This window comes from Danio rerio, chromosome 19, assembly GCF_052040795.2.
Source record: "Danio rerio strain M-AB ecotype USA chromosome 19, GRCz13ab, whole genome shotgun sequence".
Classification (NCBI taxonomy): Eukaryota; Metazoa; Chordata; class Actinopteri; order Cypriniformes; family Danionidae; genus Danio; species Danio rerio.
This window is the reverse complement of record NC_141039.2, coordinates 20,590,296-20,605,115: the sequence shown is the minus strand read 5'-3', so window position 1 is coordinate 20,605,115 and position 14,820 is coordinate 20,590,296. Positions and strand designations below refer to the sequence as shown.

The 14,820-nt window shown below is 34.3% G+C and overlaps 2 protein-coding genes and 1 long non-coding RNA gene across 25 annotated transcripts in view; 2 read left to right on the top strand and 1 right to left on the bottom strand.

Annotated features, from left to right (window-relative positions):
* fkbp10a (FKBP prolyl isomerase 10a) overlaps positions 1-2,739 on the bottom strand; it is a 141,121-nt gene extending 138,382 nt beyond the window's left edge. For all 14 annotated transcript variants that reach the window (XR_015516670.2, XR_015516667.2, XR_015516669.2 and 11 more), the window contains exon 1: positions 2,525-2,739. Coding sequence is in view for 5 of the 14 variants with exons in the window: in XM_087295608.2 (XP_087151734.2) it covers positions 2,525-2,709 (185 nt within the window). In the remaining 9 variants the exon portion in view is untranslated. The remainder of the gene's footprint in view (positions 1-2,524) is intronic.
* p3h4 (prolyl 3-hydroxylase family member 4 (inactive)) overlaps positions 1-14,820 on the top strand; it is a 78,392-nt gene that overhangs the window by 2,216 nt on the left and 61,356 nt on the right. For 3 of the 10 annotated variants that reach the window (XM_087294872.1, XM_087294879.1, XM_087294876.1), the window contains exon 1: positions 4,067-4,614. The exons of 5 other annotated variants lie outside the window; for them this stretch is intronic. In XM_087294872.1, the coding sequence (XP_087150998.1) occupies positions 4,159-4,614 (456 nt within the window). In that variant the 5' untranslated portion in view covers positions 4,067-4,158. Of the gene's footprint in view, positions 1-4,066; positions 4,615-14,820 lie in introns of those variants that run through there. 2 more of the 10 variants (XM_087294880.1, NM_001126438.1) reach the window with 2 other exon arrangements.
* LOC141379061 (uncharacterized) lies at positions 8,416-13,329 on the top strand. Its single transcript, XR_015516695.2, has 2 exons — positions 8,416-10,817; positions 11,425-13,329. It is a non-coding gene; the product is annotated as an uncharacterized LOC141379061 (long non-coding RNA).

The following is a 14,820-nucleotide window of genomic DNA, read 5'->3' as shown; positions in this document are numbered from 1 at the left end:
CGAAATGTCGCGCAAGGCGCAAGCAATAGTCTTTTGCTACTTTAAGCTTGGCGCAAGGGTCATTTTGAGGTGTTGCGCCACACTGTTTAAATAGCAAATGCATTTGCGCTCAACTTTGCGCCCATAGGCGTTTTGGTCTAAAAAAGCAGGTGTTTTGGCACGTTGCTATTTTGAGAAACTGTAAATAGTCTGTTCTTTAGACCAGAACAAAGTCAGTCTAATGTCTGGCGCAAAGTGCGCCTGGCTTTCACACTACACACAAGATGTAGAGCAATACGCAAATATCTTTACATATGAAAAATATATAATATCTTAAAGATATATATAATAAGGATATATATATATAGGATATAAATATAAATTATTAAAATATTACAAAACATATTAATTCCTAGCCTACATGAATTTAAAAACCACCGCCTTCATACTTTCTTCATCTCGGGAGGCTTTTTAAGTTCATTCAATTTGCTTTTGTATAATGTTATTATTATTAGCAGTATTATTTATTATATCCTTGTTTATATTTGTTTTATTAAAAACAAGCTTAGATTTGTCCACCTGTCAGGTTTTAGACCATATGGGGCATAGCAGGTGTATTTGGAAATAACTCAGTATTTTGACCACACTTTGCTATTATTAATAATTTATTCGTTTGCTGGAAATTAGAACTGAATTTAGAAATAGTTTTGAAACAAACCTTTGCGCTTAACAAACGAAATTAATTATTTATAGGCTAATTGATGTCTGTGCGGTAAGGTTTTCCTAACCAGGAGAGCAAAAGCGAAAGTGAACTTACTTACTTACTTATGTCATGTTAATAGCAATGCGCTTATGGCGCGATGCAGCTGGCTCTTAAAGGTAATGGGAGATGAGACTCTGATTGGTTTATTCTCAAAACACACCTATAACTCATTAAGAAAATAAACTCAACCCTTTTAGACCATGCGCCATGGCGCAAAGTGGATTTTCCCGTCCTTAAGTAAGAAAAATGCGTTCTGACACGCCCTGAAAGCGTTTGCGCTCTGCGTTTTGCGCTCGGCGCATGGACGGTCAAAATAGAGCTAAACTATAAAAACTATAAACTAAACTATACTATACTATACATAAACTATAAAATCGTGTCACACATCTTTTTTTTACTCTGAGTTGGTAAGCTAACTGACAGTTGTCTATCTACCTTTTCCACTACTTTGCTAGCCACCACTACTTTCCTTATTACATTTTAAATTAAACTGAGATGGCAAAAACATTTTGTTTTTGATAAGTGTTGATCCTACCCCTGATGTGGCTCACACTGATCAACACCTCTGGTGGGAGTAATAATGTGTGCCACACTAGTCTGATAGTCAAGTGAGACCCATGTATGTTTCTTTGATTATGCCTGCCTGCTACTCTGGGAGTTTTTAAAAGTAAAAATTGTACACCGAATTTTGGAACTGGCCATTGGTCACCAGAAGTGCCGCTACGAGTTGCTGATGCCATTGCCCTCTACCTAGCAAGGTAAAAAATGATTCACAATTAATCTTTCAACAAATTAATATTCCCTATACACTTGCATTGCTTGAAGCAATTAGCAATTTTAAAACAAACCCAGCTGCTTTGATGCTGTAATAACCAATAGTTTTTCCTCAATGTCCACTGACATTGAGCATTATATTTACTTGTGAGAGAGTATTTGAGGCGAAATGTGATTGATTGCTCCTATTTGTATACTGACCAATGGCATTTTTTTACTCAATTGACAAAAAGATAAAAGAATAGCAATTGGCAAACAGATTGGAAAAAGTTCCCTTTAAAAAAAATATTTAAAATGTGCATTTAAAATAATTAATTAAAATACATTTTTATAAATCAGCTTTTTTAAAACATAAATTAAATAAACTTTAAATCTACAGCTATTTTAAATTTTTAGCTGTACATAAAAACGTATAAATACATTTTTGTAAGAATTTATTTAGATATTGTTTTATTCATTTACATTGTAAATGGAAAATAGTTTAAAATTGAAAATAGAAAAAGTTTAAATATAAATATAATGTGTTGATGAATGCTGATCAATGTTTTGTTTTGTACTTTTTATTATTTGATTATTGATGTTTTAAAACAAAAAAATAATAGAGTTATACTTACTGTTTTTAAACATTAAAAATAAATGCATTGTTTTACTGAATTTTGTTATTAGTTTAAAAACACTAATCAAATAGATTTATTCATATATGTCTGTTTACTTGTACAAATTTAAACTATTTCTATACATTTCTATTAAATTAATAATTTGATTCTCCAATTTATTTTAATTGGGGTTCCTGGTCCTCCAAAAGCTGACTTCAGGGGCCATTAATTTGTGGTCGAGTTTTGATAAAGCTTATTTAAACACCAATAATTTAATTAGGTTCTGACGTTGCCCAGATGTTGATACGCACAGTTTTAATCGTCTTCAAAAAGCCATCAAATATCTTTGAAGCCTGAAAAGCCTTGATGATTTGTTGAGATGTTGGTTAAAATGTAATTATAATTTACTCACCTAGAATCGAACTTCCGCCCGTCCTTAAATGTTCCGTTATAGTCATACCGAACATAGTCTCCGATCTGAACCTCTCTTGGACAGAACGCTGGTATAAAGTAGCGATCAATAATTACATCTTCTAACTGACAACATACAGCATATATGACAACGAAGAGAACTGTTAGGGCTGGAGTAAGTGCCATAGCACAGAGGTTTTGAACAAGATGTAAGATGATGAACACGTAGCCTATGCTGTGGTTTAAAAATCAAAGAACACAAAAACCAACCGCGCGGTCCTAAACTCCATCTAATATCATAGCCACGTTTTGATAAATGGTTTTAAAAATACAATAGTAGGCAATTCTTCAACTACGGGCACTTTTAGCCTTGTGAAGTAAAAAAAGAAAACTTGTTAAAAATTAACGTAACATAGCCTCATACGTTTAAACAATTTGTCTAGTTTTAGGATCTGTAAAAGGACAAACTTAGATAAGAAGAAAACATTTTTTCCATCGTGAACTGAACAAATGTCAACCGCATCTCAATACACAGCTCATTTCAAAATTAAATAAATTATGGCAGTCAAACGTTGTCTAAGATAATTTTTGTATCTAGTTTAACCAACGGTTCCACTATAATAATTATATTTGTCAATGAAATAAATTAGTTGTATGCTAAATTGTACGCCTGTCATACTCTAAAATTTTATATTACTTTGGTTAAGAGCTTATTAGAAAATAAACTGAATTTGTAATTTAAATAGAGCATGAACTAATACATTGTATATACACTTTTAATGTGTGATGGAATCTTTTTAAATATTTTTCAAAAAAGTGTGTGGTGATGCAAATGAGAGTGGTGGAAAAGACATTTCAACAGTTTATATTGATATAAGTCTCACATTAATAACTATAAAATATTTAACTTATTTCACTAGTGCTAAATTAGGATACATTAATACTAGATAAATAATATTTTAAAAAGTTATTTTCATTTTTGAAGTTTAAAACTCTTGGTGTACGAAAAGGTAAAAACAGTGATTTTGACACCTAAAAGGAGGTTAAATAATATGAAAAAAATATAATAGAAAGGTAGTCAATTTTTTTAAGTAGGTTTTATTTTTAGTTTGACAAAGAAAGAGGAATTTGAACAAAATTATAAATATTTTTGGATATATGATTAAAGGACATTAAAGCGCCCAAAATTGAAGAATTACCCAAGTATTCTGTCATTGCAATGCAAGTCTCCGTTTAATCCACTACAAGCATTGCAAATAATATATTTTTGAATGCCGTATTGTACTCTCAAGTTCTTTTTAGCAGGACCATTGATGTATATATATATATAAACAGGCCATGATATAACAGGACATATTTACCCATGTGTAACAATAGGACAAGAAATTGAAAACGACTTGAAATTGAAAAATAGTAAATTATCACAGAATATAATTTAGGAATGAAAACTGAAAGATGACGGGCTTTCAGACCCAGAGAAGACATCCCTCGGTTCAGATCAGACTTTATGGGACATGCAAAGTTTTCCAACACCATAAACAACAGAGGCGCGCCACAGATTTCCTACGTGCAGTCTGATGTGGTCTGCTCCAATAGACATACTGTACGCAAAGATCTGTGCATAATAAGAGGAACATGGTCGATACAAAAACGTATTTTTTCGTATTTTTAAGTATCGCATATTCTTCCTCTTTTGTGAAGGCTCAGTATGAGAAATACAGCTTTAAAAGCTTTCCCATGAACGACCTCATGCCACTGGAGTCTGCGTACGGACATGCGCTAGAGATGTATGCTACTCAGGACTGGAAGCAAAGTCTTACATATCTGGAGCTAAGCCTGCGACTCCATCGTCTGCTGAGAGACAGCGAAGCATTTTGCAGTAGTAACTGTAGCACTGTGTGTAGTGAATATGAAAATAACAGCACGGGGACTACGTTCAGGATAATGGAACACATCATATTGCGAGCCGCGTGCCTTAAAAGGTGCAAAACAAAATTTCCCGTGTTTTCCAAATCGTATCCCAAACGAGAAACTTTGGCTGCCTTTGAAAAGAGGATACCCTACCGGTATCTTCAATTTGTCTACTACCAGGTAGGAATTCTTACATTTCTTGGAACTGCGTTGGGGCTAAATGAGTCAAAGAAGTGAGATAACCCCCAAAGTTTTTTTTTTTTTTTTTTTTTTTTTTTTTGTTGAAGTAAGCACGTGCCCTCAAATGCCACGTATACGCAGACCACGTTCAATAAATATAATGTAAAAGCTATGAAAATTTAAATGGGTGAAGAATAGCTGACTGGAAAAAAAACAACTTTACACATTTTACCACTTTCATTGGTACTTCCCTGATTACATAAATTAAAAATCAAATATCAAATAAAGAAATTTCTAACTTGCACATTTTTTTTGTTGATAAACAATTACAAGTCTTTCCAAAATACTAGCCATTGCCTGTGAAAGCTGGCCATAAAAAATGTAACTGGAATTTTGTTAACAGAAACAAAATCAACAAAACGTCTTTGCCTCCCAGAGTATTAAATAGATATAATTAAGAAATACATTAAAATTACTTTCTTTATTCTTCATAAATTCTATCAACCATTTAATTTTAAATGTGTCATTAAGAGTATTATAATCTAAGACCTCCTATCACCTCCAATAATGATGTATATGCAGATCAAGATATATCTTCTGCCTGTGACAAAAATACTTTGCCAAATATAGATACTTCCCTCATTAACCATATATTAAGATTTTTTTTTTGTTTTCACAAAAATTGGCTCAAAATTTAACTGACTTAGTTTTATGAGTGGATGACATGACGTGCGTTTTTAAAGGTGCAGTAGGTGATTGTCTTCAGAAAATTGTTGTGCTGGTTGAATGTCACTTCACAGTTCAATAGTAATGATTACAAATGTGTTTATATGTATTTTTATATTCTGGGTAAAGCATAAAATTAAAAAATGTTCATCCATTTAAATATTGTCGGAACGACATCTCCCATTCTTCTGATAACCACCTCAGACTGTCAGCAAATGTACCTTTGATTCGGACTTCTGCGCATCTGTTCAGGCAGATCCGCCATTCGCGCGTGCTCGTCTGCTAGCGCTGCGCGGTCACGAGGCAGACCGAGAGAAATCAAATGCTGAATTAAAAACTTTTAAAAACCTGTATCAATATTGGAGTTACTTTAGCACGATGGAGGTAGGACGACACCATGGCTGAAGAATTATTGTTAGACAGGTAATGTTCTGTTTTAAAACTATTTTAGTCAGGCTAAGCTTGTTAGATTGTGTTCTGTTATGAATGACTTGTAAGCACAGACCAGGGGTCCGTTCTTCGTACGTGGATTACTCAGTTAGCTGGATTTGGATATTGACGATTTGACACGATCCAGGATCGTTTCGTTCTTCAAAGCTAATCCGAGAGTTGTTGTCATAGCAACAGTTCTGCTAGGTCAAACCTGATCGGGAGCAGGTTCAAGTCATATAAACAGGATTAGATCGGCTTAGTTCAAGCAAAGATAATACAGAAAGTATGTTCCGAATTCTGATATTTTATTACAGTAGTAGTTATATACACTTGGGAAAATGGTAATTTTTTAAAACTATATATATAAAATTATAGTCATTAATAAAATAAATAAAGTTATACATATTAATAAAACGTATGCAATCTGCACCCTCGAAATGAAAGTACAAAGACTGCCACCTGGTGGTGCAAAGAGAAAACTTATTGATATGAACTTTTTAGATCGCTTTAGTACAAATTGTGGATAATAGAAATGCACAATATGTGACTTTTTTAAAAGCAATAATACATTTATGCAGTCATAAACATGTTTTGATAGTTAATATGCCGGTGATTTGATGCTTCACAAAAGTTGCAGACACCTTTACCAATATGAAAATGCTTTTGTAAACAACCAGTTATTCTTTACACCAATTAAAAAACGGCTACTATAGTAAAGAAAATATTTTCTAAATGTAGAACTAAATACATTGATTTGCATTGAATGATGAATACACTTGACACATGAACGTGGAAAGCCTGCAGCTCACAACAAATGTGGAAGGTTATTGCGTGTCATATTTAACAAGCCGTTTACTGCTAATTTGATGTAATTTTGCTCACATGGATAATTGAATATTAATCAGATGATGTCATTACGCTGCTGTGCCGTCAGCCAATCGTTGCATTGCTGATCATGATTTCGAGGATCGATAGATCTGTCCTTCACAACACACGCAGCGATCTCAGATCAGTTTATCCAGACATTCTAATCTGATTCGCGAACTCGTTTGAAGAACCAAATTAGCGAGAGATCAGTTATCAAGATTAAAAGATCCGGGATCTGCCAAATAATCTTAGATAATTTAAGCGAGGTACGAAGAACGGACCCCAAGTGTGCCGCAAGCCTACGTTTGAGTGAAGGTTTCGGCCGTTAGATCGCCCCCTGGGGGCTGGCTGCAGTACAAGTCATAAAGCCCGCCTCCTCCGTGTTAATGAAGGAGACTTGAGCCCAAATAAAAAAAAATATTACACTTGCAATAAAATGTCCCGAAAGATAGTTCTGGTCGATTAAGGCACTGGTTATTGTGCTGAAATAGGTGCAGATCTTCATTTTTGTAAACAGTTTGTTTTTAGCAGTAATTTAATGCTGGGCGTGTCATCGTGATTGACAGCTGTGATTGACAGTTTCTCAAAGCGCGGCGTCTGAGCTTCGGCAGGAGACTGAAGTAGACTGAAATGTTATTATTCGATTTCTGTGTTATTTTACGATGACAAAATGAGTTCAGCAGTAAACTACAGTTTCTGACATACCTGGTGGAACACTGTTTATTCGCTAAGTTCAGGGCTTTTTTCGGGCTTTATTAGTCTGCTGATACACGCCTAGCCACCCAGATAACAAAACAGTTCCGGCTAGATTCTCGCCTGCCGGAGACATATCTCTTAGAGCTCAGACTGACTAATGTTACCTCTGCTGGACCTACTCCGGATGCCTGGACTCACTGCCCGATTCCAGTCCGAGTCAATCGAGCCACATGCGGCGGCCGAGCGAGCAGGCGCTGCCGCATGCGAGCCGGAATCAGCCCGCGACGCCGCGAGTAAGTTATGCGCTGCGGCCTGGAGCTGGCGCGATTGAATATATAAAACCCTCATATTTGTTAACGTTATTACATTTGTTTGTGTTGATATGACAGCAAACGCATGCTGAGAAGTTCGGGGGGCGTAGTTGATTTTACATAAAGCGTTTGATTGGAAGCTCGACTCTGCTCATTTTCGCGGCTCCTCCTCTGGCTCCATCAGACAATCCTTCTGCGCATGTCTGGCTCCAATTTCAGCAGTCTTTTGCGACAGTTTGTGCCCGTCAAGCAGGCGTTTTGCCCTCAAGGCGTTCAATGGGAAAAAGGGCTGTCGCGTCGTCCATATTTTTTACAGTCATTGGCACAGACGTGTTGTTCAGCCACTGAAATCTCCCGGTGAAAGATTGATGTGATTATTTTCATATTCATAAGGTCCTTTTACAGCATTGATAAAGTGTGTGTGTGTATATATATATATATATATATATATATATATATATATATATATATATATATATATATATATATATATATATATATATATATATTATTATTATTATTTTATGTAACATCATAGAAATGCAAGAGTGTACATGAGTTTTACAGAGGAGCAAAGAATTAAATAAGCACACAAAAGAGAAAAGAAAACAACAATAAAAAGAAAAACTAATAATATTTACTTATGTGTTAAGGAAATTAAAAAAGGAAAATAAGTTAACCGTTCTATTGGCTTTAAGATTTTTAAAGGATGCAATAGTTCTAATGTACTATTGAATTTCCTTTTCAAAAATAATAAAACAAGGTATACGCTGAGAGAATTTATAGTGGTGTATATGAAATTTAGCAAGGATTAAAAGGAGATGAATAATGAAATATTCCTTACTTTTATCATCAGGAGCTTTAAAAAACCCAGCAGGATAAAAAAAAAAAGCATTGTGTATGAGGGCAACTCCAAAAAAATATGGTCAGCAGTTTCATTGGGTATATTACAGAACGAGCAACATGTATCTATATCTGATTTAAATCTTTTAAAAAAAGTCTTGGCAGGGTAAAATCTGTGTAACAGTTTAAATGAAATTTCTCTAATTTTGTTAGTTATTATATATTTTACAGATAATGACCAAACCTTTTTCTATTGAATTTGGTCATATATTTCCATCCAAAAAAAGTCACATATGGAGTTGTTACAATTTCCTTTTGAAAGAGAGACCAGATTTTATAATTACGTGAAGAAGGTTGTGATAAAAAACATATTTTTCCCACCGAAGTTTCCAAGGGGTGCAATAGCACAGACGAAACACTGGATACTCCACCATAGCCTTTAAAAAGCATTATAGGAATTGCATCCATTACAATGGAGAATTCTTTTGGAGTCACCGGGAAACCAAACTTGCATAAAAACTCTTTTTAATTTAAAAGAAAACCTTCTGAATTAAATAACTGAGATACAGTCAAAATATTTTTTTCAAACCAACCATTTAAAAATAAAGATTTGTTTTTATACAGAATGTCCTGATTGTTCCAGATAAAATACGGATGAGGAGAAAATTTGTGTTTGTAAATCAGTGACCATGCAATTAAAGCTTGCTTATGAAAATTTAATATTTTATAAGGGATTCTATCAATCTTATAGTTACAAATCAGTAGAAAAGGGAGACCACCCAGTTTTGAAAAAAAGTAATCGGGGATAAAGTTCCAAATTGAGTTTGGGTTACTTATAAATTGCCTAAGCCAGTTTACTTTGAAAGTATTGTTTAAAGATGAAAAATCAAGAAAATTTAACCCTCCATATTCATACTTGTTCATAATTACAGATTTCTTAACATAATGGATTTTATTTTTCCAGACAAAATTAAACATATTTTTATCCACGCTTTTACAAACTTTATTATCTACATATAAAGAAAGTGCAAGAAAAGTAAGCCTAGATATACCCTCTGCTTTGGTAAGTAACACCCTGCCTCTTAAAGACAAGTCTCTCTCCAACCATGTCTGAAATCTTCTCTGTGTCATAATAATAGCAGGATCAAAGTTAAGAGAAGATCTCCTTTCTTGGTTTTTAGTAATCACAATGCCTAAATATGTTACTTCAGACTTAACTGGGTCGGGATATTGTAGACAGTGGGAGCCGCACACTCTTTAATTGACAAGTTTAACTTTAGGCCTGATGCTTTAGAAAAAAATTCTATCAATTTTATCAATAACTATAGAAATTTGGGAGGCATCTTTTAAAAAAAACAGTGGTGTCATCAGCCAACTGGCTAATAACTATTTCTCTACCTGCTAAACAGATACCTTGTACACCACTTTCATAAACAAATGTAGATAGTAGTTGCGCACAAAGTAAAAATAAATAAGGAGATATAGGGCATCCCTGTCGAACCCCCCTAAATAAGCCAAATCTTGGTGAGGTGCCATTTTTTAATTTAATTGAAGAAGTGCCATTATTATATAGCGTTCTAATTGCTTTGCAAAACCATGTCCCCTTTTGCAAAAGCATGTCCCCAAATCCAAATTTATGTAATGTATGACCAATAAATTTATGCTCCAAGGAGTCAAATGCCTTATAAAAGTCTAGAAAAAGAATAAAGCTGTTCTCCTGTATTATTTCTGAGTAGTCCAATAAGTCAAGAACCTGCCTTATGTTATTAACAATATGTCTTTTGGCCATTAACCCAGATTGTGTCTCATCTATTACAGAGTTCAGTACAGTTTTTAATCTTTTAGCAAATATAATAGCTAACAACTTATAATCATTGTTAAGTAGAGAGACTGGTCGCCAATTATCAATTAAAAGCAAATCCTTTTTTGGATTTTGGGATAAGAGTAATTAATCCTTGCATAAGGGTTGGGGGAAATGTTTCCTTCTGAATACTTTCTTCAAAAACCTTTAATATAAATGGAGACAACTCTATAGAAAATAATTTGTAAAACTCTGAAGTAAGGCCATCAGTTTCTGGGGACTTATTGTTTTTAGGTCATTAATCGAATCCCTAACCTCTAAAAAAGTCAAGTTCTTGTCACAAAAGTCTCTATCATTACTTGAAATAGTTTTGTATTGTTTGACAGATTCAAAAAAATTACAAGCGGCCTCTTCCGAGTATCTTTCCTTTTAAGTTTCAACAGACACATCGGGTGTCCTAGCCTGCTGCATTGAGACACAAAATACATCTTCATTTCTCCGTTTATGCTCTCAACATTATCACAAAGGTAAGTACGAAAGAATATTTAAGTAACTTTACTAGATTGCTTGAGCTTCAAATAATTATATTAATTCAATGTAACACTTTAGTTTTGGGGGTAGAACTGGATTTAAATCTCAACGAATCAACAGTGCTTATAGATTTAAGATTGTAGAGTAATTGATTGGAAAAATATTGTAAAGTACTTTTTTAAACCTTAGTTACAACTTAGATTTGCTGATGTAACAATACTCACTCCCTGTCAAAAAGTACATTTTCAACTGTCCTTAATGCTTACAAGTTCAAAATTCAATTAAGTTTTTTTATGCTCAAATATAACATTTTCATAAGCATGTAGCATTATAGTACATTTATTTTTTACTTATTCTTTCTATGTGTTACATTTAGACATTTACATTTAGTAGACACTTTTATCCAAAGCGACTTACAAATGAGGACAAGGAAGCAATTTACACAACTATAAGAGCAACAATGAATAAGTGCTGTAGGCAAGTTTCAGGTGTGTAAAGTCTAAGAAGGAAAGCATTAGTAATTCTTTTTTTGTAGTTAGTGGAGGAGTCAGAGAGGGTGTTATATTTTTGCTGTAAATACATTTCTAACTTTGTCATTGCCAGCCAAGCTGCATATGAGATGATGGAGACTGACCCAGACTGACCACCATCTCTGCATCTGGGCCACACAGAAACTACACAGACAGACACTACACACTCTGCAAGACTAGCTAAGAGGAGGGAAAGAAAATCAACACTGCAGTCAGCTGTAGATGTGGACAAACAACATGCAGAGAAGGAGATACTTGAGGTTGAAGATGGTGAGAGACACTGATGAGAAGACACACAACACTAAGGAGGTAACTGAGACAAACTGAATGTAAATTGTGTATGGACAAGTGTAGAAGTAAACCGCCTGTTGGAGAAGAACTGACAGCAGCTGTGTGAACTTGAAGAATACAGGATGTCTCATGGATTTTGTAACAAGAATGATGCTAACGTACCAAACAGTAAATAAACACAAAGCACTGAACCATAAAAATGATACTCCCTTGTGAAGGTGAAGATGTCACATTACAGCATAGGATTGTAACTGTCAAACAAACCAACGTTCAACTTAAGTATAGAAGAGCTGTAGTTGCCAATAAGAGTTAAAAGCCCAGGGGCCTCATGTACGAAGACTTGCGTGGAAATCTTACTAAAACATTGCGTACGCACAAAGCTGTAAATGTGCGTACGCAGAAAAAAATTAGATGTATGAAACACTGCGTACGCCGAATCTCACGCATATTCTTTTGTACATCCGAATGAACGTAAAACTGAGCGCAACATGCACGAGCACAAAACCCCTCCCTGCCTCCTCCCCCGTATGAATATGCTAATGACTATGCTAATGGCAAAACCCAACGAAAAAGCAATGGCAAAATCAAGCAAAAAGAGAAACTTTGAACAGAATGTGAATTGGAGGTGCTGCTTTCGGAGGTAGACCGGAGAAAAGTGGTGTTAATTGCAAGTTTGTTCTCCGGAATTAACAACAAAAGAAAAAAAAATAGTGGGAGAGTTTAGCTGATACGGTTAACACAGTTGGGTCTGAACATCGCACTGAGTGCATTAAAAAAAGAAATAGTGTGGTTTATACACACTTGTTGCAATACCCTTAACAGTCTCAGTGGCGTGGCTCGTAAGACGCATGTGATCATGTATTGACACGCTTGAGCATGAACGCGGCTCGAATCCAGCTGATAAACTCTTTCTTCTTTTTTCCCCCGCTACATATCAGATTTTGCCTACTATTTATCACGAGAAAGACAAGTAGGAATCATCAATAAGTTTGTGCATAATATTTTATTTGCACATTTATTGAATGCAAATGTTTCTGATTCACGTATGCAAATTCATCTTCAGATAGTGTCTTTATAGCAATGTGCGTGCAGTAGATCGCTCAGATTACATTGGGAAAACAGGCGACTGCTGCAAATTGTGCTTTAATGTTTAGCTGGTCAACTGTATGGTATGGAAATCTTATATACCTGCTAGATGAACCCGTCTCATACAGCTGCCATTGCAAGGCTCAGACACTTTGTAGAGAGGAATTTAACACAACTGCCTCTAGGAGTCGCCAATAGAAATAAAACAGACACGCACAAAAAATGTGCGTACGCCAGCCAGAAAGCTGCCGTGAAGCTGCGCACTTTCCCACGTTCAGTTCATTGTTAGTAAATCCAAACGTGAGCGATTCTGAGCGTGAAACCTGGCGTACACAAAGTTTTTGTGCGTACGCAGCGTTGATACATGAGGCCCCAGGTGTTTATATTCTGTGCTTAATTGATACAATATTTAAAAAAAATTCCTATACATTTTTGTAACTTTGTTTATTTCACTGTGTGTATGAGTTTGTTTTGCTGATGTTTCATCCTGTCTTATGTAAACAGTATGATGCATTCCTCCAGAAATGACTTTTCCCTCAGTGCCTGAATAAAAATATCAATTGTATAATTTAAATGTAAATAAATGGAGGATAACTTAAAATGTGTTGTTAACTCATTTATTGTTTATTTTCTTCAAAATAACAAAACTGGTACATCAAAACCAAACACAAGGTAAGCAGTTATTACTTGAACTAAATAATTCTTTAAACAACTGAGACAAGTGCTTTTTTCCAAAGTTAAACATTAAGTCAATCAGTGGTTTGAACTAAATAGTTCACCCACAAATTTAAAGTGACTTACTATTTACCTGCCATCAAGTGGTTCTAAACCTTTGAGTTTAATTTTTCTCTTTACACTAATAAAAATATCATGAAGAAAGCTGAAAATCTGTAGTATGAAATGTAGAAAAACCAACAAATATAATAGAAGTCAGTAGTTACAGGTTTTCAGCTTTTATCATATATGTGAATGTGTTCAACATATCTTAATATTTGTGTGCATTATTTTATCTAATGTTTTTTTTTTTGTTGTTGTTCTCTATGCACTCAATGTATTTGACTAAAAATTATAATAGTATTTACATTTTTTGTTCTGTTGCTTTCATTACATTTATTGTTTATATTTGTAAAATACTTTAGATACAAACATCTGTTCAATAGTTTGTAAATGTGAGTATTAGATGTAACCAGGGCTTTACGTTATCTTTTTTAATCACCGGCCTCTGTGGCTAGTAGTTTTTCAATGTTACTTGCCACTCTGCATTTTCACTAGCCACAATTTTGTTGTTGGGAAAATATATTTTATATGCATAAATTTGACATTGACATGCTAAAATTACTTGATTTAAATTTTGTGTTGTGTTCACATGCGTCCTCATTCATTTAAATTTTTGTGTGTCGAGTATGAGCTTGCTCAATGAGCATGAGCAAATGAGTCATGGGTTCATAGTGTTATATTGCAATTAGTTTTTATTTCACATAACTTTTTTTAAAGCTCAAAATTAACGATTTACCAAATTTATCTCTAACCACACTAAACAATTTCCCAGAGATTGGTTGCGGCTGGAAGGGCATCCTCTGCGTAAAAACTTAGCGGTTAAGTTAGCGGTTCATTCCGCTGTGGCGACTCCGGATTAATAAAAGGGACTAAGCCGACAAGAAAATGAATGAATGAATGACCAAACTATAACAAAAATTATTTCTTAGCCACAAATCTTTTATATGTCAAAACTAGCAAAATATAGCTGTATACTATAATTTTTATTTAACAAAACATTTCTTTAAAAAGAAAGAAAAGCAATTGACTTAAAAAAAAAAAAACTATTGTCATGTATCAAAAATATGCTGGGTAATCTGTCGTGGCTAAAGATCTATTGGATCACCACTTGACTGCACATAAATAGAGAGTTAATCTTCCATTTAAGCAATATTGTAAAAAACGATAATTAAACAATTTTAACAAAAATGAAAGCAAATAAAACCGTAAGCAAATTAATGCAGGTGAAACACCGGTAAAGCAGGTTAACTTTAGGCCATTTAATAATCTGTTAAAAGTGAAAGCAACCGGTGCTGCTTACAAAAGACAAATTTTA